Source organism: Belonocnema kinseyi, chromosome 4, assembly GCF_010883055.1.
Source record: "Belonocnema kinseyi isolate 2016_QV_RU_SX_M_011 chromosome 4, B_treatae_v1, whole genome shotgun sequence".
In the NCBI taxonomy this organism is placed as follows: Eukaryota; Metazoa; Arthropoda; class Insecta; order Hymenoptera; family Cynipidae; genus Belonocnema; species Belonocnema kinseyi.
The window spans coordinates 101,825,743-101,849,951 of NC_046660.1; the positions used below are offsets into that span (position 1 = coordinate 101,825,743).

General features: G+C 28.3%; 2 protein-coding genes across 2 annotated transcripts in view; one reads left to right on the forward strand and one right to left on the reverse strand.

Annotated features, from left to right (window-relative positions):
* The window catches only part of LOC117170711 (coatomer subunit delta), a 15,822-nt gene extending 3,651 nt beyond the window's left edge, over positions 1-12,171 (forward strand). Inside the window, exons 4-8 of the mRNA XM_033357714.1 lie at positions 3,163-3,551; positions 6,902-7,066; positions 10,204-10,517; positions 10,595-10,911; positions 11,370-12,171. Coding sequence (XP_033213605.1) covers positions 3,163-3,551; positions 6,902-7,066; positions 10,204-10,517; positions 10,595-10,911; positions 11,370-11,459 — 1,275 coding nt within the window. The 3' untranslated portion in view covers positions 11,460-12,171. The remainder of the gene's footprint in view (positions 1-3,162; positions 3,552-6,901; positions 7,067-10,203; positions 10,518-10,594; positions 10,912-11,369) is intronic.
* Positions 11,932-23,014, reverse strand: LOC117170712 (protein IMPACT-like). The gene is made up of 5 exons (XM_033357715.1): positions 22,828-23,014; positions 19,611-19,843; positions 17,253-17,513; positions 16,898-17,057; positions 11,932-12,379 (listed from the first exon to the last, which is right to left on the reverse strand). The coding sequence occupies exons 1-5, from the start codon at positions 22,852-22,854 to the stop codon at positions 12,227-12,229; spliced, it is 834 nt and encodes a 277-aa protein (XP_033213606.1). The 5' UTR covers positions 22,855-23,014; the 3' UTR covers positions 11,932-12,226.
* Positions 23,015-24,209: the final 1,195 nt, after the last annotated feature.

The window sequence follows — 24,209 nt, forward strand, 5'->3', positions numbered from 1 at the left end:
ACGCCAATTAGCACAAATGGTAAGTTCCGACAGTGCCTACAAGTGTGCCTACTGGCCGCTAAATGGCAATACCGGTTTCATATGTATACACCTGGTAGTTATGCATGGTATAATCTATATTATGAAAATTCTATTTAATTTTGAAGTTTAAATTATTATTCATCCCCAAATTTAACACTAGAGTTTCATCTAATCTTGTCAAAGCAATCTCATCAAATATATTATGTGTAATTAAATCGAAATTTTATAGTTGGTAAGTGTCCCCATGGACATAACGGGCATCTTTTGTGTGAACATTAGTAACTTTTAGTCACTTTTTAGCTCAAATTAGTCACTTTTTTATAGTACATTAGTCAGTGGTAGCCCTGTTTATGGCAGAGTCAATTATTTTGTAAAAAATTCGTTTTTTTTTAGAAATGTTTGAAACTGAAAATGTAACTTCTATTTTGGTTGAAATCGAACTTTTTAAGTTGAAAATTCGTCTTTTTTGGTAGAAAAGTAGTCTTGTCGGTTGAAATTTATTCTTTTTTGGTTGAAAATGCAAAGGTTTGGTTGAAACTTATTTTGTTGTTAATAATTCATAGTTTCGGGTATATTCTTTGATGCCTAGAATATCTTTTTTTGCTGAAAATTTGTCTTTTTGGTTGACAATTCAACTATTTTGTTGAAACTTTCCTCTTTTTTGACAGAAAACTAATATTTTGGTGTTGAAAATTCAAATGGATTACTATTTTTTTGTCTGTTAAAAATTCAACAATGTTTTGGAAAATTCATCTTTTTGGATTAAAAATTTATCTCTTTATTGTAGAAACTTTATCTGTTTTTATAAAAAAAAAAAATTATTAAAAATTAAAATAAAAATATTTTTCGTTGAAATATTTACTATTACATTGCTTGACAATAAATCATATATTTTGGTTAAAAATTCGATTATTGGATTAAAGTTTAAACCACATTGTTAAAATATTCATTTTTGTTGTTGAAGGTTCATATTTTAGTTGGAAATTCGTCTTTTTTGTGGAATTTTTTTTATCTGCAAAGCGTAACTATTCCACTTGAAGATTCATGATTTTAGTTAAAAATTCCTTTCGTATGTTGAAAGTTTGACAGCTTTTTGAAAACTTTTTTTGGATTGAAAATTTATTTTTTCTAATCGGAAATTCAGCTGATTGCGTAAAAGTTGAACCACTATGAAAAAAATTTTAGTTGAAGGTTTATTTCTCTTGTAGCAGAGTTAACTATTTTTTTTTAAATTCCTTTTTTTGGTTTGTTTCAAATAAATGTTTGAAACTGAAAGTGTAGCTTCCATTTTTGTTGAAATTGAGCTTTTTTAGTTGAAAATTCGACTTTTTTTTAGAAAAGTAGTCTTCTTGGTATCAACTTCCTCGTTTCCGGTTAAAAATGCAACGGTTTCGTTAAATTTAATAATTCATAGTTTCGGGTATCTTCTTTGATGTCTGGAAAATCTTTATTTGTTCAAAATTTGGCTTTTTGGTTGACAATTCAACTATTTTGTTTAAAATTCGTTTTTTTGACAGATAATTAATATTTGCGGGTCGAAAATTCAGCTTTTGAAAGTTGAAGTATTTTGTTAAAAATGCATTGGCTTGGTTACAGAAGGTGCACAATCTTCGCCTTTTTTTAGTTTTTTTTTCTACCTTGATATCCCTCTTATTCTACTATTCTGAAAAAACTTCCACTTTCTCCCCCTTTCTGTTTAAATATACGATATTTAAAAATACAATTTTTAAATTACGTAGAATATTCCCTGAAATTAGTAAGTGTGCCCATTATTGAATGACAAAGCAATTATAACACTTAAATACAGTTTTTATGACTAAATAAAGCACACGTCTCAAGTACTGAACCATTACAAAATACTCTTTAAAAAAAGTTTGAAACTGAAACATTTTAAAGCATGTTGAAAATGTGTAAATTGGAGACAGAGGTTATTATCCAATATAAAATTAGTACAGTTATTAAATATATATTACTTTTTTAATAAGTATTTGAAGGTGAACTCATTGTTAGAGTAAATGTATAAACTACTTGTACAAAGTAACTTGTGGGTTGGAATTCGACAAGCGATAACAAATTTTAAATCAGTAAAATTTAATGAACTTTAAAAATAAATTTTGTTCTCAATAGCATTTTTTTTTTAAATGTACAAAAACATGTTTTTTTGATTGATTCATTTGCACACATTTCAAAAAAAGTTGATTATGTCGAATCTGAAATTTATTCACCTTGAATGAAAGAAAAATTGTATGGTTTTGCTTTTTCGGAAAAAAAACTTTTGTCGTAATTTAGGATTTTTGGGATTTCATTTGTTTTTTGCGATTTTGGAACGTTATAAACACTACGAAAAAATGTGTTCCATGAATAAGAAAAAAATGTTCCTTTGGTTCAAGATAAAGTAATTTCACGTTCAAATCAATAAAAAAATTGTTGTTTTGTACATTTTCAAAAAATTCTGAATAAGGCAAAATTTGTTTTTGAATTTAACAAATTTTGAATTGCAAATTTAAAAAAGGGAACAGGAGATATTAACAGATTTCAACATTTTTTCTTCACTTCTTTTGTATGTAGACCCACAAATTGTTATAAGAACGATATTAAAAATATCTAAGTATATCCAATTTTTTAAAACAAATTCTTTAATGGCAGAAATTATTTTAAATTATTTTGAAATATTTCCCCTGATTTCCTCCTTTTTCGTGAGAAAATTACCCTATTTCCCCCTTTCTTATCTCCTTTTGCGCTGTTATCCCTGGTTTATATCTTGGTTATAGTTAAATTACTTTCTTAAAAATTTATTGTTTGGTTCCAGATTTATCATTTTAGTTGAAAATTTGCCGTTTTTGGTTGAAAATTCAACTATTTGGTCGAAAACTTTACTGTTTTGTTGAAAATGCAACTGTTTTTAGTTGAAGTTTAATCTTTTGTACTTGAAAATTCGACCAGTTGGTTGAAAATATCTTTCTTTATTCATGGCCAAGGAAGATGAAAAATTGTCCATGAATTTTGTCCTGGAATTTTGAAAATGAAGTTTTGCTGTCACCCTGATATTCTATAATAAATTTTCAATACAGTTTCTTCAAATCAAGATATTTATTAAAAACTCAAGATTCAAGTCTAATAAATATTGAAATGTATTTTCAGCTTCCAGAGTACTGTAAATCAATGGACGAATTAGAAATAGCAGATAACGCATTTAATTTAATATTCGCATTCGACGAAATAGTGGCTTTGGGTTATAGGGAAAGTGTCAACTTGGCACAAATCAGAACATTTGTAGAAATGGACTCTCACGAGGAAAGAGTATACCAGGCGGTAAGGTTCACTCAGGAACGTGAGGCGAAAAATAAAATGCGAGAAAAGGCGAAGGAGCTGCAGAGACAGAGATTGGAGGCGAACAAAAAAGGTGGAATTAAGAGTCCTGGCTTTGGTAGCGGGTACGGAAGTAATTCTTTTCCATCTACACCCAGCATCGGCGATTCAGCAAATTATGTTCCTGAGACAGTTAAACCAATGCAGTACTCGTCAGTACCGTAAGTTCTTTAATCCAATATTAATATCATACAGTCTTTGAAAGTAACGCATTATCCTGAACATTTTTTTAGTAACGGGAAAGCGTTACTTACACTAAAAAGTAGCGGCAACGTTAACGCACTACAATTTTTGAGTAACTTTAATGCAAAATAACGTACGTTACATTGCGACATTTTTTAATGCTACTTATATTAAATTATATGCCATGATAACAAATCAGGAGACGCTTATGGTGAAGAAATAATGAGTCTTACTAAAGAAAGTCTAACAATGTGGAAACGTTCTTTAGACAAGAAGAAAACAACTCAAAATATTTTAAACCGAAGAATATCTTCTGCTTCTGAATAGAAGACATTTTTTACATTCAAAAACCGAAAAAATTATTTGTATTAAAAATTTAATTATTTGCATATCTATGTCTCAATCTAATTTCTTTTTCACTTTTCTTATTAAAATTGTTGTTAATAAATGGGCAAATACGCAAAGTGAAATAAATGGTTTGTTTCAGTCATCTTTATAAAATAACAATTTGAATAAGAAAGTTTTGTTCCGCTTTTTCGAAGCAAAAATAAGTGCACTAAAAATTTCTACAATTTTCCCCCTCATACATCAAATTAAACAAAATCTCAATAGGGTCATCCACAAAAATTTTGTTAAGCTTTTTATAATTTTTGACTCTCACAGAATTTAAATGTGAAATTAAGACTTAATGTTGTTTATGTAATAATGTACAATAATATAATTACAAAGTGACAAAATAGCAACCGGAAATGTCGATTTTTTAAACGAAATAGTGGCGCCCTCATAACATTAAACACAGGGTGTGACATCATGCGCCTTCAAAGCTGAAGAAAATACATGGTCAATTTGATGAAAATAATCAAAATAAATAATAATAAGCAACCATTTTTTGTTATTCACCTTTGAGTATAGTTATAAATCGTTTTTCTAGATTTTCGAGAGATTTGTTCTTATATTTAGACGCAAAATACCAATTTTAGCGCTGTTTTCTTTCCGTATTTATGAAAAAACGTGAATCGCCTGACTTATTTACAAACTTTTGCAGGCATGCTACGTGACATCAATATGGCGTAATGGGCGTGACAAAAATAAGTTCTTTTTTAACAGTATACTGGTATTATTAGTGATTTTAGAGCATATACTTTAATATGCAAAAATAAAAAGTACAATAGTGAATGACCTTATTAGAAATTTTTATATTGATCGAATACATGTCCTAATTTAGATCTTTCAAATTCTATTTTCGGATTTTTGTGAGTTTAGCTCTCCTCTTTCGTGATCCGTCGACAAGTTTTGAAAAATTAACAAAGTGGCGAAGATTTCTTTAAAAATATAAAAATTCGATTTTTACAAAAAAAAATTACACTTATATTTTTTGCCCGTCTTTTGCCTTCTAGAAGGATGTTATCTTGTAAGTTTTATACTGGATAAGTCACTTTTTTGGTCTGGAATTTTTTTTCATAAATGCAAATTTTCGCCTTTTTCTCGAAAATAACCATAGACACAGAAACAAATTTTTACAAAAAAGTTAGCATGTATAAAAAAAGTTCTGTTGCGACCTGGAAATCTCCTTGAATTTTTTACAACCTGGAATTATTCCTTTTTTATTCTTTTAAAACAGTTATTTTAGTGAAATGCGAAAAGTAAGTTATATCTAATATTTCACTTACAAATTATAAAAATTTTTAGTTGAAAATTTCGATGTTAACTCAGTTTCAGGATTAGAATGAGCTATGGCTATATAATGGATTTTTCAAGGGTTTTATCACTCGGTTTTTGAGTTTACATCAAATTACAGAACATTACGAAAGATTCCTAAATGTTTCAAAATATTTCAAAGATTTAACAATATTTAAACGGATTTTGAACATTTGACCAAGATTTCATGGGTTTCAAATTTTGTTTAAAGTCGTATACATTAGATTTCAAATATTTCATAACAATTTCACGAAGGTTTTAAAACATTCAATTGATTTAAAGAATTTCAAAGATTTCAAAGCATTTTTAAAGGCTTTAAAACATTTCGGACATTTGAAATGATTTCAAAAGGTTTTAGAAGATTTATAGAGATTTCAAGTAATTCAATGATTCCAACGAATAAAAAAGTTCTCTAAAAAAAAAATATATATTTAAAAAAAATTTCACAAATATTTCAAAATATTTGACAAAGATTAAAAAAAATTCACAAAAATTTCCCAAAGATTTCGAGGATTTCATAAAGATGGCAAGGATTTCAATGATTGAAAAATTCCAAAGATTTAAAAATTTTCCAAAATTTTAAAAAAGGTAAATCAGATTTCGAAAATTTCAAAAATTGTACACAGATTAAAAGTAGTTTTATGATCACAAAAAATTTCATAAAGATTTTAAACGATTTCAAATATTTCAATGATTACAAACTAATATGAAAGATATCACAAATATTTCAAAGATGTTAAACTATTTCAAAAGATTTCAACAGATAGAAGATTTAAAAATATTTCAATGATTTAAAACGAACAAAAAAGATTTCACAAATCAAGATTAAAGAAAGCTTTCACAATTAATTCAAAGATTTCATAATAATTACAAAAGATTTCTGAAAAGGATTCCAAAAGATTTAACAGAAATGTCATGATTTCACAAAGATCTTAAGTACTTTATGAGATTTCAACGAATTCACGAAGATTTAAAAAGATTTCAAGGATTTTATTTGTGGTTCTGTTTTCTTAAAAAATTGTTGGCCAATAAAAAATGAAATTATCAATTTTACATCTATACCAAACGGTTATTTCATTATCCGTGACGAAGATTCAAATGTCTGAATGAGGTCAAAAAATATATAATTGAAAAAAGTCTGATTTATTGAAAAGTGAATGTCAAAATTTAAATATCCGTAACTTTGTGGAAATTTTTTTCTATAAAATTTTGAATCTTTTCTTTCAAAGTGATGAACTTTTTGAAAAACTAGTTTTATTAAAACAAAAGGAAATCATATGCAAATCATTTTGATTAAGAAATTAAAATAGTGTAAAATAAGAACAGTTCACACATTATGAATCTAAAATTCTTGATTAAATTACATAATTAGAAATTATATTTTTAAGTTTAAAAACACTTTTGAATAAAAAAATAAAAAACTATCTTAAAGTTATTTGGAATTTAAAATGACAATTAAAAATGTTACACAAAAGAAGTAACAGTGACGCGTTAGAAATTTTAAGGAAGCCACGGTAACGTTAACGCCTTACTTTTGACTGATAACGTGTTCAACATTGATACAATATAAATATTAATGAATAAGTATGCAATTAGAAGTTCAGTTTTAAGAAATAATTCCACTGTGCAGGAAATCTACTTCAGCTGGTCCTGGTGCGATGAAATTGGGAGGAAAATCTCGCGATGTTGACTCGTTCGTAGACCAACTCAAGGAAGAAGGCGAAACTGTCACTAATGCTGCTCTAACTGGAACGAAACCAGCTACCGTTTCAGCTCAGATTATCAACACAGAGCCGTATGTTGTTAAATTCTTACGTTTTTATAAACTATAAAAAGATTTTTGCCTTTTAGTTAGGGTCATCTATAAACTACGTTACAAATCTTGGGCAATTTGGCACCCCCCTCCCTCTCGCTGATAACCGTTCTGTTTAAAGCGAGTTAAGTTGCTACTATGCCTATATTGTTTACGAGACCATGTGGTGAATTATAATTTTCGGTAATAATTCAACAATCAAAATTTAAAAAGTGGTTTTAAAAGTAAGTGATGAAGTATGCCTAATTAAATTGTATGTGACAGTTAATCGGGTATTATTGGATTTTTAAACTAAGAAAGGTGCAATGACAATAAAAAATGGAATAGTTAAACTTTTAAGTAAAAAAATGGTTAAAAACAACAAATTTTCTACCAAATATAGTTGATTTTTTTTACTAAATAATTAAACTTTCAAGATAAAAACATGAATTTCCTATACAAAACAGTTGAATTATCAAATCAATAATATGAAATTTCGTTCAAAAAGTTATTTTTATACAAAAAAAAGACGAATTTTCAACAAAATACAAGAACTCTCAACCCAAATGTGGAATTTTCAACTAAATGAGATTAATTTAAAAAAAAAGAATATTGTAACAAAATACTTTGGTTTTAACTAGAAGTTGAATTTTCACTTAAAAAAGAATCATTTTCGACCAAAAATAGAATAGGTAAATTGTCAATTACCAAAATAATTTTTGAACCCATAAAAAGAAGGAATTTTCCACAAAACAGAGATTCCAATCAAAGAGATGAATTTTTAATAAAAAATGTTTAGGAAAGACAGAATTTATTTTTTATTTTTTAGAAAGTAGTTTAACTTTAAAACCTAGTAGTTACATTTTTAACCAAAAAGATTAATTTAAAAAAATAAATAATTTTCTACCGAAAAAAAAAGTTTCTTTTTAAAACAAAATGCAAGAGTTCTGAACCAAAAAGTTGAATTTACAACTAAAAAAGATTATTTTAATACAAAAAAAAAAACATTTTCAATAAAATTCAAGAATCCTCAACCAAAAATTTAAATTTTTAGGAAAGGAAGAAATTTTTGTTTGTTTGAGAATGTAGTTCATCTTTGGAACCTAGTCATATTTTTAACCAAAAAGATAAATTTATAAATAAAATATTAATTTTCTACCTACAAAAAATCAAGAATTCTCAATGAAAAAGTTGAATTTTCAACTAAAACAGATTAATTTTTAAACAAAAAGATTATTTTACTATCAAAAAAGATGAATGATCAATAAAATTTAAGAATTATCAACCAAAAAGTTGAACTTTCAACTAAAAACATACATTTGTAAACAGAAAGATTAATTTTCTACCAAAAACATTCATCTTCTGAAAACGTACTAAAACCGTTACCATATATACTTTTAGAACAAAATTTCTCTGAATTCTAAAAGGTAAGAACGTAAAAACAACTGAATAATAATAATACTAATAATAATTGAGCTGCCGGATCGGATAAGGGCACATAAACTTATTTCGCCGGGAGTGAGAAGATCAATGGCGGCTTTCAAACAAAATTTTGAATTTCAATTTTTAAAGACTATATCTAGATGTAGAATTTCATTGTGCATTTTTTCACGAAAAAGTTGTAGCTTTTTTAGTTTTCTAAATGAAGCAAAAAACAGACTTTTTTGGAAAAATACATTTTTATTAGTTTTTCCCTTCAACTCGTGCTCAGTCAGTCAGTTTTTAGACTATTTGAATACAATTTTTTGTGAATTTAGTGCGAAATGTCCTTCGACTGATAGATTGAAAGTAATTCAAAAATTTATTTTTAAAAAACGGTTGTTAATTTTTTTCTGTTGCGTGGTGCATATTTTTCTCTAGGACTTCTCTAACTTCCAGCGTTTCGTTTAGCGAGCGAATTTTGAGCAACTAAAAGCTTCCAGCGAGAAATTTCTTAGCAAAAGTACAAAAAAAGTCATCTAGAAAATGTTTGCCCAATTGAATTGATATTCAAGAAAATATTAACGTCTCAAGTCGCCAGCGGATAGGCGATTTGCGCGCGGACTGTAGTGAGCCTCAGAACCGATTCATAATGACAATTCACCGATGCAAAAAAGAAAAAACTAATCAAGTAATCAAATAATATCAACGTATTATGAACAAATAAATAATATTGAATAATGTAAAATAATTTATTCATTTAATATTTTGAATAGAATGGCTCTATTTTCTAGACAAAATTTAAAGGCGTATAATCTCTGACAATTTGCAGAATTGGAAGTTGGAAGAAACTATTTTAATTTGTAAGCTTTTTCCATTTTCTGAACTTATGATTACTAATGATATCCTTGTTCGCTTTGATATGTACATTCTTTGTACGGAAAGTACAAAGTTTCAATTAATGAAAAAAATATATTAACGCTCTTTTACAACATGAATGAAAAACAAATGCACTTTCATCTTTTACTTTTTCCAATTCCACGAATTTAAAGCATTGAAAAATGATTTGAAAATTTTAATGTTAATTTTAATGATTTTTTCATGGTTCGTTTTATTTCTGTATAGTTTGTCTCGTAAATAGAACCGTTCTCTTGTACATAATGTTAAATGAATGAATTATTTCACATCATGCAATATTATTTATTTATTCATAATACTTTGATATCACCTGCTTACTTGATTAGTTTTCATTTTTGGCGATGGTGAACTGTATTATGAATCGCTTCTGAGACTCTCGTTACAGACTAATAATTTCTTGATTATCAATTGGATTTGGTTAAAAATTTTCCATATACCCTCTTTGTACGGTTGTTAACAACTTTCTTGCTAAAAAATGTATTGAAAAAGAGTAAAAACTGATTGGCTCAGCACGAGTTGAAGTGAAAAACGAATTAAAATTGATTTTTCCAAAACAGTCAGTTTTTTGGCTGGAGCTAGAAAACTAAAAAAGCTACAACTTTTTGCCTGGGAAAAAATGCGTAACGAAACTCTACATCTAGATAGTCTTTAAAAATTGAAATTCGATTTTTTTAAAGCCTCCAGGGGTAGGTAGGTAGGTTTTGTGAGACCCCCCCCCCCTTCCCTAGAGTGGTAACGTGGTTTATGGATGACCCCTTACAGAAACTGTAGCATATAAAACTAAATGCAATTAATTTGTCAAGGGTCCATTTGAGACAAGAAGAAAAGCTTAACGTCCGCGTGAGCCGAGACGGTGGGGTTCAATCATTTGAACTTCATGGATTGGTGACACTACATATTACTGACGAGAAATGGGGCCGTATTCGTGTTCAACTGGAAAACAAAGACACGAGGGGTGTTCAACTCCAAACCCATCCAAATGTAGATAAAGAATTGTTTAGGATGCAGGGGCAAATCGGATTGAAAATTCCAGCAAAACCCTTTCCTCTTAACACTGACGTTGGTGTTTTGAAATGGAGGTTACAAACCCAGGATGAAACTGCGCTGCCAATTTCTAGTGAGTCTTATATTTCAATTGATTGAGTAGTTCGAACTTTTATTGTTTTAACTTTCCTTTCCTTATCTTTATCATAGTAAATTGCTGGCCTTCTGAAAATGGCGATGGTGGATGTGATGTTAATATCGAGTACGAATTGGAACAGACGGATCTCGAATTAAATAACGTTCAGATCAATATTCCCCTTCCCTTGGGCTGCAACCCAGTTGTCAACGAATGCGATGGACAGTACAATCACGAGTCTCGAAGAAATACACTGACTTGGTCCTTAGCAATTGTTGATGCGTCTACAAAATCAGGATCAATGGAATTTTCTGCTCCTTGTTCAACCCCCTCGGATTTCTTCCCTCTGCATATTTCCTTCTCGTCGAAGACGTCTTATGCGAAAATTAAGGTAGAGCTTAAATTCACTCCTAAAGTTTTTCGAAATTAGGATTGCTACAAAAGATTGCTGTTTAAAAATTCTATGACTTCCAGGTCTACTTAAAAACAATTCCATTCAATTACAACACATTTTACTGAACGTAAACTAATAAAAAATTTTATTGTTAATGCAATTACACGTATACATTCTAACCACTTTTCATTAATATTAATATAAAAATTTTTTAAAGTCTGGAATTATTGTAACTATATTATCTTTATTAGTAAAAAAATAATTGATTTGGAAATTAAAAAATCGAGGCAAAGTACTTGAATAATTGTTAAGCCTTTGAAATAGGTGCGACTAAAGAAAAGTCCAGTAACTTTTTCTACATTACATGATTTCCAGGTCTTGTAGCAACCCTGGAAATGAAATACTCTATTTTAAAATAAAATATTCTGGATAATCGCTATTTAATTAATTTTCAGGTCCTTGACGTATTGCTCGTCGAAGACGAAAGTCCTGTGAAGCACTCGGTGGATACAGTTTTCTTTACAGAGAATTACGAAGTGGTGTGAAACAGAAGTCGAGCACTTTTTTTATTACTGTATTATAAATACCATCACTTTGAATTAGTTAATTGGACATAAGAAGTATTAGTGTTTGAAGATAAATATACTTAATTCAAATGTCGGGCTTGAACTGTGGCTCCTCTCTTTGTAACCTAGGCAATAATATAAATTGTAAAACACTAACACACTGAAGGCGAAGTTTTGATCGTCTTTGGAATATTTTACCATTCCTACCATAAAGTTATTTTAAATTTATTAAAAGCATTAGTTTGTCTTTACTCTAGTGATATTTTTACTTAAGTTTCTTCTTAAATGCTATGTGAATTAATTCAAGATGGCTTAAACTCTGGAATATTCGATTTAACTGAACATTTTTCGTTGCGTTGCAAGTAAAAATGTATTTCAGAGTACGAGTTTATTAGCAAATGTAGTATGTAGGGTAGGATCAATTAATTAACAAAAACACCAAGTCTTTTAACAAAAAAATATTTTATTTCCCTAATTCATTAATTACATTTTCCAATAGATCTTTACATATTTTACAGATATTTAGGCATACATATATCACATCTTTCAAGTGTACAAGAGTTAACATTTTATACATTTGTACAAATATACATGTAGATAGCGAAAGATGAAAGTTATTGTGGTATTTCAATCTAGTTACTGTGTAGAAAATGTTGTGAAATTTTTGAAATACAGAAAACTTCGAAATGTACCTTGGCAATTAAGTATTTCATATTGAAAATGGTTTTAAGTCCCACAATTACATGTCACTTCTTGTGAGATTTAGTTTCTGGAATTATGTTTGCAGCTGTTAACACTTGTCGGGCGGCATTATTGATGTGTCTAAAACGATCTGGGCCCAGGTGCACTCCTCCGTACCAACGCGTCACCACAACAATCACGTTTTTTGCGTCCACAATCTTATAAAAAATAATGGCAAATGAAAATGATGAATATTAATTTTTGCAGATAAAAAAACCAGAGGAAATGCCACGAACAAAATAAAATGGAAAGATTTCAAAATTTACCGAAGCGTTTCAAATAAGTAGTTCTGAAAACAGAGTAATTTTCTATTCTGTGTACGCAACATCAAATCAAAGTAGTCCGGCTATTTTATCAGTCTGATGAAAAATCATTAAAATTATTTGTTTTTTTTTTGCGGAGAAATAAGTCTTCGTTCACAGACTGCCTTTCTTAGGGATCCTTTCCAGGTTAAAATTTGAATTGCCACTCTTTAAAGTCGTGTAAAATAACATGGAATCTTATGGATCTAGGCCTTTCACGGGATGCAAAAATGGTTAAATTTGACTTTAAAACACGTTGAATATTATTAGGAAAACTGTTTTGCAGACAGAAAATATAATTTTAAATTTGAATTACTGCTCATTTGTACTTGCTTCTAGGGTATTCAAGCTTAATTTTAGGAAAATGTACCGAGGTAAAATATGTCGAGAATTGTGTGGCGTTAACTAAAGTTGGCAAACAGCTTGAAAAATGACTTATTCGGATCGAGTCAAATAAATGTTTAAATTTACATTTTATTATTATTTAAAAACCATTTTATTTATATTATTCTGCATTAAAATTTAATACCCAATTTATGAATTGCTATGCTGGCCAAATTTTGTATTTAATTCCAAATTTCACAAAAAAATAATCGACATAGTCGCTTTTCTAGTAGCCGGACTACTTTAAAAAGTATGTATTTTCTAGATTTTAAATTCCATTTAAGAATGATATATGGGTCATTCTAAAGACTTTTTAAAAATCGGTTACGCGACCATCTCAGCGATGTAGCTGCCCGATTTTTTTTGCTAATAGTACCCTGTAAAAAGTTTCATGTAATTTTACCACAAAGATCATAGGACATAAAAATACCAGTGATTACTGTGGGAAATTTATCAAAATTAGGTAGAAATAACACGATAGTGTGAAATCGCACACAGATGGTAAAAAGCAGTTTTGGAAGAATGAAATTTTACATTCGCCTTGTGAAATTATAGTGACGCTGTAAAACGCCGCATGTAAAAGGTTGTGCATGAGCAATGACCAGCCCGGGAATTTTGTATTGCTTAATGTACGTTTTAATTAAATCGAATCGTAAGAATAATGAGATATATAAATAAAAGGAGTCATGTGTTTATTAAGCAGAAAAAATTATACTTTTTTTTTGGTTTGCTGTTACAAAACAAATACGCATCAAACTTATAAGGTTATGATCAGTGAGCGAAATAGGCGCATCCTACAAATTTATATCAGCTGCTTTCGAAACAACAGTAACCTTCAAAATTAATTTTTTTTCGCAAGCAAGCTAAACATGCGAACAAATTTATTTAAGTAAAACACATTGCGCTTTGCCTTTGTGATGCGTTCAACCCAGCACAATCCACGATTTCAATTCTAAAATATATCCGAATGTTGCTAAAATTTTGCACAATCTTGCACTGAATTTACTCGCAGGCCTCGCGGTTACCAAGCCATCAAGCGTTCAACAGCAGAATTACAAGGATTATGGAATTATAACATCGCTGCTACACTCCGCGTGTGAAATTACACTAATCGTTGGAAGCTTACATAAACGTTGTAAAACTACATTTTTATTTCAATCACACTTTAGTGTAAAATTCCCACAAAAATCACTGGTATTTTTATGCCCTATAATTGCTGTGGGAAAACTACACGTTCATCGTAAATTTCATTCATTCATGGTAAAATTCCTTTAATAATCACTGCCAATTTACAAGAAACGTGTAATTTTGGCACAACAATCATAGGAAAAAGTTACAGAATGAAATGTAATTTTCAGCAATATTTTTTACAGTGTAAGTTCCCAAAAAATCGAAGTATTAGATTTTTCAAATTAGAAGTTTATATGATTTTTTTATTATTCGATTTTTTGGTAAATTTGGCTTTTATTTTCAATCCTGCATAAAAAGGCATAAAAGTTACTGATTTCAAAGTTAAAAGGCTGAATTTATTCGTTTCAGACAGTAATTTTAAGTATAATATTTGCCATATATCTATGTAAAACACAAAAAAATAAGTCCATTTTTTAAAGTTGTCTATAAATTCACTAAATTTTAGAAAAGTGATAGCTGCCCATTTCTAATTTTCCAATTCAGCGATCTCGCTTTTGTATACAATTTAAGATATATTATCCTCAATAAAAATGTCATGGGAATTATTTTAGTGAAGCTTTTTCATAAGCTACTTTTGATGAAATTTCTTATAATTTCACATCCATATAATTGTTAGAGTCCAATATTTATATCTGAATATTGTATTTAAATTCGTACATACAACCTCAAATTCATACACAATTGCGTAATTCGTAAGACATAAAACTTTTTTCTGTACAAAACTTTTATTGAAATCATTAGTTTTCAATAAAATCGACTATAAATTAAAATAACTCTAATTTTTCATGATTTTGGTCAAAAAACAAAAAGTATGCATTTGAGAGAAAAACATTGCATTCAACAAATCTAGACCTCAATAAATTACACATTTAATCTGTAAAACATGTTTTTATGTAGTCCATATTTTAAGAGTGACACAAGTTTTTACGACTAAAAAAAAGTTCCTGGTGGTTTTTCTCATTAATCAAGAAAGGTGCTGCTCTTTCAGAATACATTTTTAGAAAAGGATTAAGTATTTTTTAAAACCACAAATACTTTGTGTTCAACATTTTCTCTACAATCAATAGTTTTCGAAACAAAAAGAATTTTGATTTAAAAAAATGTTGATTGCCATTATTTGTTATATTTTTTTCGGTAAAGAAGGTTTAGAAAACAATTCCAGATAATAATGATAATAATAATAATAATAATAAATTTGTATAGAATAAATGCAATTTACCTAACTGAACTATAATATATTTAATTAAACATATCTAGTATTTCCACTGTCTTGCGATACCAAGTACAAGGACTAAGTCGAACGAAACTATTGCGTGAAAAAAAACCCGAATTCTGCATTTGTTAATAAAATGTAGTCATATTATTAGTAATAATTATTCTACTACAAACTTTTTCCATCACGGTAATCTTATGAAGAAAATTACTTTATAAATATAAAGTAAGGAAGAATAATAAAAAAAAAATGCAAATTTTATAAGACATCAACTTACAACAAATTATTGGTTAAAAAACAAATTTTCTTAAATGGTTAATACTGAAATATATTTCACTAATGTTGCTCTATTAAATTCCAACAGTTACAACAATTTTCACGAATTGAGCAAAATTTACGAAAGAATAAAATTTTTTTAAAATCACGTACAGTTCTGATTCGAAAAATCTAATACGACAATTAAAAGGCTAACACGTTCTGCCATAACTTTGGCTGAAATTTAAAAAAATCTTTTTAATGACGCATAAGTATTTATTTGCGAAAATTCCCTGTTCGAAATCAGAAACGTAATTATTTTCGAAAATTTCCACTTCTAAGTCAGAATTGTACTTATTTAGGAAAATTCACCGTACCAAGTCAGAACTATATATTTTTTTTGTTTGACAATTCTTTGATCCGACTCAGATTTTCAGAATAACATAATATTGTTTCGAAAAATTTCCTGTTCCAACATAATATTAGAATTTTGGTGTATTGTAATTCTTTTAGAGAATTTTATGAAACAACTCAAAATTGTTTTTCAAAATGACCTGATCCAAACAATTTTTTTATTTTTTTATTTCAAAACTCAAATTTTTGGCTCTTCGATTTAAAAAAAAAACGTAGTTACATTTTCAGATAAATACTCATTTACGAGTTTGATTCAACAAATTGAGAGTAACAGAATATAAAGTCTTTTTAATATTCATTTTAGTACAATCGAACAAAAAATACTGTTCACTGAATCAAATTCCCGATCATATTCCGGTTTCTTCTCCGTAAACAAATATCCTGGTTTCTCGGTCACGTAAACACCGTAAATACTATGAAATTTTTAACTGATTGCGAGAGTCTCATATATCGTATAACTTAAAAATAAAAAAAATGAGTTTTTATTTTTCAAACATATTCTTTTGAAAATTCTTTATGAAAATTAGTCTTAGAAAAATTATTTAATGTATGGAATTCCTGAAAATAAAACCAAGAATCCAACGACCAAATTTGGACAATCACCATAAAATGTTCCTATTGTAATTTGAAAAAAGATTCTCTTTAAAACAAATAATTTTCATAAAAAAATAAAGAAATTTGTGAATAAAAATAAAAAAGAGGAAAGAAAAATAAAATTTCTTTCAAATTACAATAGGAACATTTTATGGTAGTCATCCAAATTTGGTCGTTAAATTCTTGGTTTTGTTTTCAGGAATTCTATACATTAGCTTGGTTATTGGACGTTAACAAGATTTTAAATTTGATGTTAATTTAATTTATATTAATTTTTTTTAAAAGTATTTAAGTATTTCTCAGTGATAATATGAATTACTGACCTGTAGAAGATGAAGCAATCTTCCTCCTGCTTGAGTCTCACCATCGTCTTCACAATCTTGAATAAAAGAATTTGAATCCTCTCGATGTATTCTATAAGCATATATATTATGCGTTGCATGAGCAATTTTTCGATTTTCCATAAGTTTGTCGACAACTTGCCTGAAATTATAAACGTATTTTTATTCTAATCGAGGATCAAGTTAAGTATTTAATTAACCAATAAGAAATTTTCGATGACACCTGCATAATCTGCATTTTTTCTCATTATTCTAATTGTAGATTTCATTAAAGAATACCAAATGGAATTAAACTACTAAATTTAAGAGTAGAAAACAAATTTTCACGTGAACTTACTTAACTTGCTCGACTGATACAAGTATTGCAGCATGGCCTTGAAATGAACTTTTTCTATCAAGAATTACTTCGCCATGTATAATCTTTGGGCATTCATTTTCAATAGCAGAATGAATTGGAGATATTTCTTGGATCTCTATTGAATGATCAAAAGTAGGATCCAATAATGATTCATCTGGCGATGCTTCGTTATTGTTTTCCTGAAGATCTTCTCGCACGACCTCTATCCATTGAAACAGTATGCTTTGGCCAATATTAGATCTAAAATTATCATTAAATTACCATAAATACATTAATAAAAATATAAGATGTATACAAGGGCGTCCAAAACAAATTTTTTGGGATTTTGCAAACGCTCCCCCTACATTTCTCCCACATGGTGAAAAAGTACTGCAATATATTTTATTTTATTTCTTTAAATTGCTTGGAGGCTCCGCTAGACCGAAATTTCTGCACATATAGCCCCTTTTCCTGCTCTATTTGTACAAAAATTTCGGTAGCCGTAACCACGACCAATCTTTAAACATAAAAAATGTGTATTTTTGGTTTACTTAGAAATTTAAGATTTTAATTTTTATGTTATATATTTTTACATTCTCATCCATAATGAAAAAATATTAGTTTTATGTAAAAAATGACTGGCGGATTCCATAAAATGTCGACGTTTTGAGACGCCCTAAGTCAGAAAAAATAGTTTTTACGTCGGTGTCTGTCCCTTGTCGTTGTTGTCTGTAAGCACGGTAAAATTTGAAGGAATTCTTCGATTGAATTCCCCTTTCGCACACTTTAGAAAGGTATGCAAAGAATGGACGAGTTCGTTAGCCAGCTTTTTAAAAGAAATTTTAAATAGTTAGAGCATCTTGAAAATTATTGAATACATTTTTTTTTCAAATATTAAAATTGTTTTCAACAGCTATTTATAGTAGATCAAAATACGAACAATTTATCTCCATTAGTTTTTTTATAAAATAAAAATTACCAAAGTTATAGCATTTTCAAAATCCAAAAAACCAAACGAAAATTAACATTTGAAGCCAAACAAAGCTTGATATAAGAAAACACAAGAAAAGAAAACCGTTCCTTTTTCAAGGCCCTACAAGATTGTTCAAACAGCTTTTTAAATTTTGCTCACAAAAAATCAAAAATTCCAATTTTTATCGGAAAAAAGCGACTGAAAAAGCAATAACTCCATTTTGTGGAAAACAAGAAAGATACGAAAAAAGATAGATTGACCAAAATTGTGCATCTGGAAAAGAATAGCAATTTTTTCAGGAATTACTTTTTTTGTAGGCTAAGTAGTTTTTGTTTTATTTTTGAAAAAAACATTGAAAATAAAAAAATTATATTTGAGTACGACGATACAAGCAACGAGAATAAGTGAGACAAAATTTATTTAACCAAAAAAGATTTACAATTTTTTTACGAATATTTTTTCATATGAAGCGTAGTTTTTTTTAATCGAAAAAAAAACAAGATTAACAATAAAAAAATTATAAAAATAAGGCAATAAGAACAAGACTATTTAAATTTGCATGCATATTATGAATTGTAATGATATAAATTTATTAAAATGATACATGTTTCAGCACAGCTAAGAATTCAATTTCACGCGAAATAAGAAACAAATATTAAAGTAATCATGATAAATACATTTTGTACCTTATTTTGCAAAATCTAAATACGCAATACCAGGCAGAGGTACATAAAAATGTATTATATTTGATATAAAAATGTTCAGCATAATGTAGAAAATTCGACATTTTGGGTAAAATCCAGTGCGAAGCACGAGATACGTGATGAGAATGTGTTCGCTAAAGCCGAAAGAGATTTAACAAAAGAGAGTTCACAATCGCAAAATGGCAGTTGTCCATTCGTTGATCTTTAATCTTGAAAGGTCTGTGCACGAATGTGGGAGAAATGCAAAGATTGAGAACAAATATTGTTCATATTTTTTCCATGACAAAAATATTTAGGGCCCATTTCAGACCATTAATTGCAATGAAATTACAAATTTTCGTAGTTTAACCCCTTTTTTCTCTATAAAATTTAGGACTTATTCCTCAGTAAATAAAAAATACTTTGAAGGGATAAAAGAATTTTTTAGCCTTAAATTTCTATGTAAGAAATTTGAGAATCAATAAAATTCATTTACAGGCCAAACGGCATACGGCATGCTCTAAACCATTTTCTTTTTAATCAAAAGAAATGTATGAGACTCTTTTTCACCAAAAGGAAGAAATTAGAGAGTAGCTTTTGTAAAATTAAATATCATGCATTTGTTGGGCGCCCTAATGTATAAATATATACTAATTTTTCGAACCACAGATCGAAAAATTATACTATTGACGAAAAACTTACAAGTATGCTTCATCTAAAAGGTTTCTTAGATGCATTTTTTTAGAATTATCAAGATGCGGAGCGGATATTTCATACGAGGGTGGTGACGATGAAGGATAGTCAGTCGGTAGTTTAAAATATAAACTCACATAATTTTCATTATCTTTGATTTTAATGCTGTATACTCTATTAGACTCATCTTCTGTTTGCCAATCTTCACCGTAAATTGCAGAGAGAGCCTCAATTTCATCGATCTGTAAATTAAAAAAATTATGATTAAGAGATTTTACAATATAAATGCTGAATGTCCAGAACTTTTTACTTTTATGTCCCTCAAAGATATCTATGTAATTTTAGTAAATTAAACAGAAAGGATCCTGCATCAGAAGTGTAGTAAATGGCTTTTTGTGCAAAAATCGAAAAAAAATGTTCTTTGTATTTTCGAACTTGTAGAGCAAAAATTCTAAAGAAAAAACTAAGAAAAATGGACAGTTTTTCGACAATCACTTGTCTAAATTTCAATTTTTACATGTATTTGAACAGAAAAATGCTTATTTTCGTGAAAGGTTTTTTTTCTTAAAAACTCGTTGATAGATTCGGCTAAAAGATTCATATTTTGTCAATAAGACTTACCTCAACAAAATGTTCATTACAATGTAATAGAAAGATTAATGTTTTTTTGTTTATACAGCATGTTTTGGAGATGTTTTCATACCTTATCCAAGTTAAATTTTGTAACAAATTCTTAAATTTTCGAACTAAAAAGACGAATTTTCTATAAAACAGGTGGATTTCAAACAAAAAATTAATTTTCAACTAAAATAATTAATCTTTAACAAAAAAATGAATTTTTATTAAGTTAAGTCAACATTTAACCATAGAGTTGAATTTTCAACCTAAAAAGATTAATTTTTAACAAAAAAATGTATACCATATGAGACAGCGTTGAGAAAGTTTTTTTTATGAAGGCGAGCACTATAATTGAGAAATATAAATAAAGTGGAATTTATCGCCATATTTTATTCAATTTGAAAAGTTCTATTGAATCATCAACGGAGCCTCCACCTCGTTTCACTTACAACCGTTGTAAAAAATTCACAATCGCCTGAAAATTTTTCTGGATCCACCGATGTATACGGTCAAGTAATTTTTAAATTTGTAATAGATTAATCCTCTAAATAAAAAGTAATTGAAGCTTGAATGTTTTTCAAAGATATCTATTCAATTTTAGTAAATTAAGAAGAAATTTTAGTAAATTAAAAAGAAATTTTAGTTTCAAATTGTTTAAATCTTCCCAACATTATTATTGAACATTCTACTTTTAATATTCCGCTTCTTTAAACAGCAAAAACGAGCTTGAAAACATATTTTTAATTTTCTTTGGCATAGTGTGCCTACGATTTCAAATTTCTCGTAATTATGAGTAAGTGTGTTACGTATAAAAGCCCCACTAAAATCTATATTTTGCAAGATTTTATTTTCGTAACTATAAATTAAACATCCACTTATTCTTAAAATCTATATTTTCTTTCAATTTTTTTTTCATTTATAAGAACACTAATGAATATAAGATAAAAAAATTTGAATTTGTAATGAAGGTTCAGTGATATTCAAAAAATTACCTATTTTGCACTGGAACATTTCGAAATTGATTTAAAAAATGTTTTTCGTGGAAATGTATTCCTAAAAATGTTATGTCCTAACTAATATTATTTACTTAAATTTTTCTTTAAAAAATGAGGTTCATTAACCTCTCCAACTAACCTAGAACTGTTGGCAGACTTTTGTGTTTCACGATGAAAATAAAAAACAGATATCGCACTCACCCCTTAGTATGATTTTTAATTACCGTGTCGTAATTTAGCATTAAAAATAATACAAATGTAAATTTTAAAAAATTAACAACAGGTTCTTTATGTAGGAAAAACATCAAAAATATCAGATGATACAATTACCAATTGGAGTTTTCTGAAGGCATTTCAGTTTATATGGAAAAATAACTCATTAAAACAATATTTAATGACAGCCGCCTTTTTTCTTCAAATGATAAGACATATAATCATCATGCTGTAATAAAAAAAGTTAATAACTAATTTCGGTTTAATTCCAAAGTTTCACGTTATCACACTTACCCCTAAAGACCCTCTGCATTTCAAGTTATTTAAACCAGAATCCAGATAATTTGAGAAAATCTGTATTTTATACGGACCAAAGAAAGTTATAGAGTTCAAAATTTTTGTCCCTCGAATTTATATCTTCGAACGTTATGGTTATATTTACAGTTTATTCAGTCAACTTAAACTGTTGTGAGATTTTTGCTTTTCAAAGGAACAGAATTTAAAAAACTAAATCGTCTGCATAAAAAAAATAAAAATCGTGTCTTAAAAGTTATAACTATGAATGCTTCTTTAAATATAATTTAATGATTTTAATTTATAATTAGTGAACCTTTTGTCACTTTATGCTTATCGAATAATTAACACGTATTGACTAATTTGTAGCAAGAGTACGTTTTTCAGAAGGGTTGACCGTTATGAAAATTAAAAAAATTAAAATTGGTTCAACGTGCAGTTGATAATTCACAAATCTCCAGTGACGTCACCGAATAAATCTATCAGAAAGGAAATACTAAACATTACTGCGTAAAATAATTCTGTTATTCATTTTCTAGTTATTTAAATACCGAATACGTAATTTCCTTTTACAATTTAATTTTTCTTTCTAAATTGTTGTTCAGCAACAGATAAAATGTTTTTAAATAAAAATAAAATCCGAAAGATTGTTTTCTTTCATATAATTAAATATTTAAAAATCATTTGCAATCAATAATACTTATTTGAATACAATACTGTCACGCCTGTGCAATTACAGGAATATCCCTAACGAGTACTAATATGGTAAAATTTCCAATTTAGTGCTTCAAAAAATTGTATAATTTATTTTTTATTGAAAAGTGAAAGTTTCCAGACATATAATGCCAAGATGAATGAAAGTTGACTGATTATTAATCACAACTGATCACATATTTATCAACATATAAACAATTTTCAGCATCCTAATATAATTTTTAACGTATATTTTTCTGGCGAAGGTAGTTTATTTTAAACTTAAATTTAACACTCAAGTAATAAATCGACTGGGTTCATATGTCGGTACAGTCTATAATACTATTAAAAAATTTCGATCATCTGGATTAACAGATTGCACTTCTGTATGGTATTGCTTGGCTTAAACTTACTTGTTTACTTAAATTCTCCATTTTCATAAGAAATTTTATAGTTCATTCTATTCTGATAAATGCAATGTTTCTTTCCTATTTACAAGATTGAAGTAATTTTATTTAAGCAATTGAAATATATACAGAAATTAACAAACAGCTTGCCTTGCAGTAGCTGGTAAACTAACCTACACACTTTGACACTTTTACCACGTCACGTGATTCATTCCTGTTACTATGTGAATCAAAAGGACGATTCTTTTTCAAAATTCCATTCAATTTATATTCTAAAGGGCGACTTTTAAACACTTTATATTGTCTTTTTAAATCATGCATAGGTATAAAACTAATTTTAGTTAAAAATTTAATCTAAATGTTCGATTTAAAAATCGATATTAAAAGCCTACTTGACTGTAACTTAAAAGTTCGTTCAATTGAAATAAATTTTCCTCTAAATATGAACAAGTACACGTGTTCGACTGGGTTTTTTTGTAAAATTAAACTTTATATTGTGATTATTTTTATTACTTTTGGTGTCCGTGAATGAGCACCCATAACTGCACAATGTCGATTATTTTTTACGACTTGCACAGTCTTATTACCTAATATATATATATATATTTTTTTTGACTTTTAGTTGTGACAGGGAAAGTTGCGATTCATAAATAATTTTAGTAGTGAGGGTCGCGTTATAACTACACTGTAAAAAATATTGCTGAAAAGTACATTTCGTTCTGTAACTATTTCCTGTGATTGTTCTGGGAAAATTACACGTTTCTTGTAAATTGACAGTGATTATTTCAGGAATTTTACCATAAATGAATGAAATTTACAATGAACGTGTGATTTTCCCAAAACAATCATAGGACATAAAAATACCAGTGATTTTTGTGGGAATTTTACACTAAAGTGTAACTGAAATAATATTGTAATTTCACAACGTTTATGTAACCTTACAACGATTAGTGTAATTTCACACGCGGAGTGTAATACGTTTTACAGCAGCGATGTAAAATTCCATAATCCTTGTAATTCCGTTGTTGAACGCTTGATGGCTTTTGATAACCTGCGAGGCCTCCGAGTAAATTCAGTGCAAGATTGTGCAAAATTTTAGCGGCTAATTTTGGTAAATTTACCATAGTAATCACTGGTATTTTTATGTTCCATGATCTTTGTGGTAAAATTACATGAAACTTTTTATAGTGTAGTTTGCAAGTAACAATTTAACCAACTTTTCGTTTACGCATGAAAACTTTGTGGCTGTCTTGTTTACTTTTTTTCAAGAATGAAGATTGTTATATTCGTCATTAAAGATTAAATAAAAATTTGAAAGATTAAAAATAAATCATAGAAGTATGCATTATTTTCCAAATGGAATGTATTGAAAACAAATGTTTTTCAAT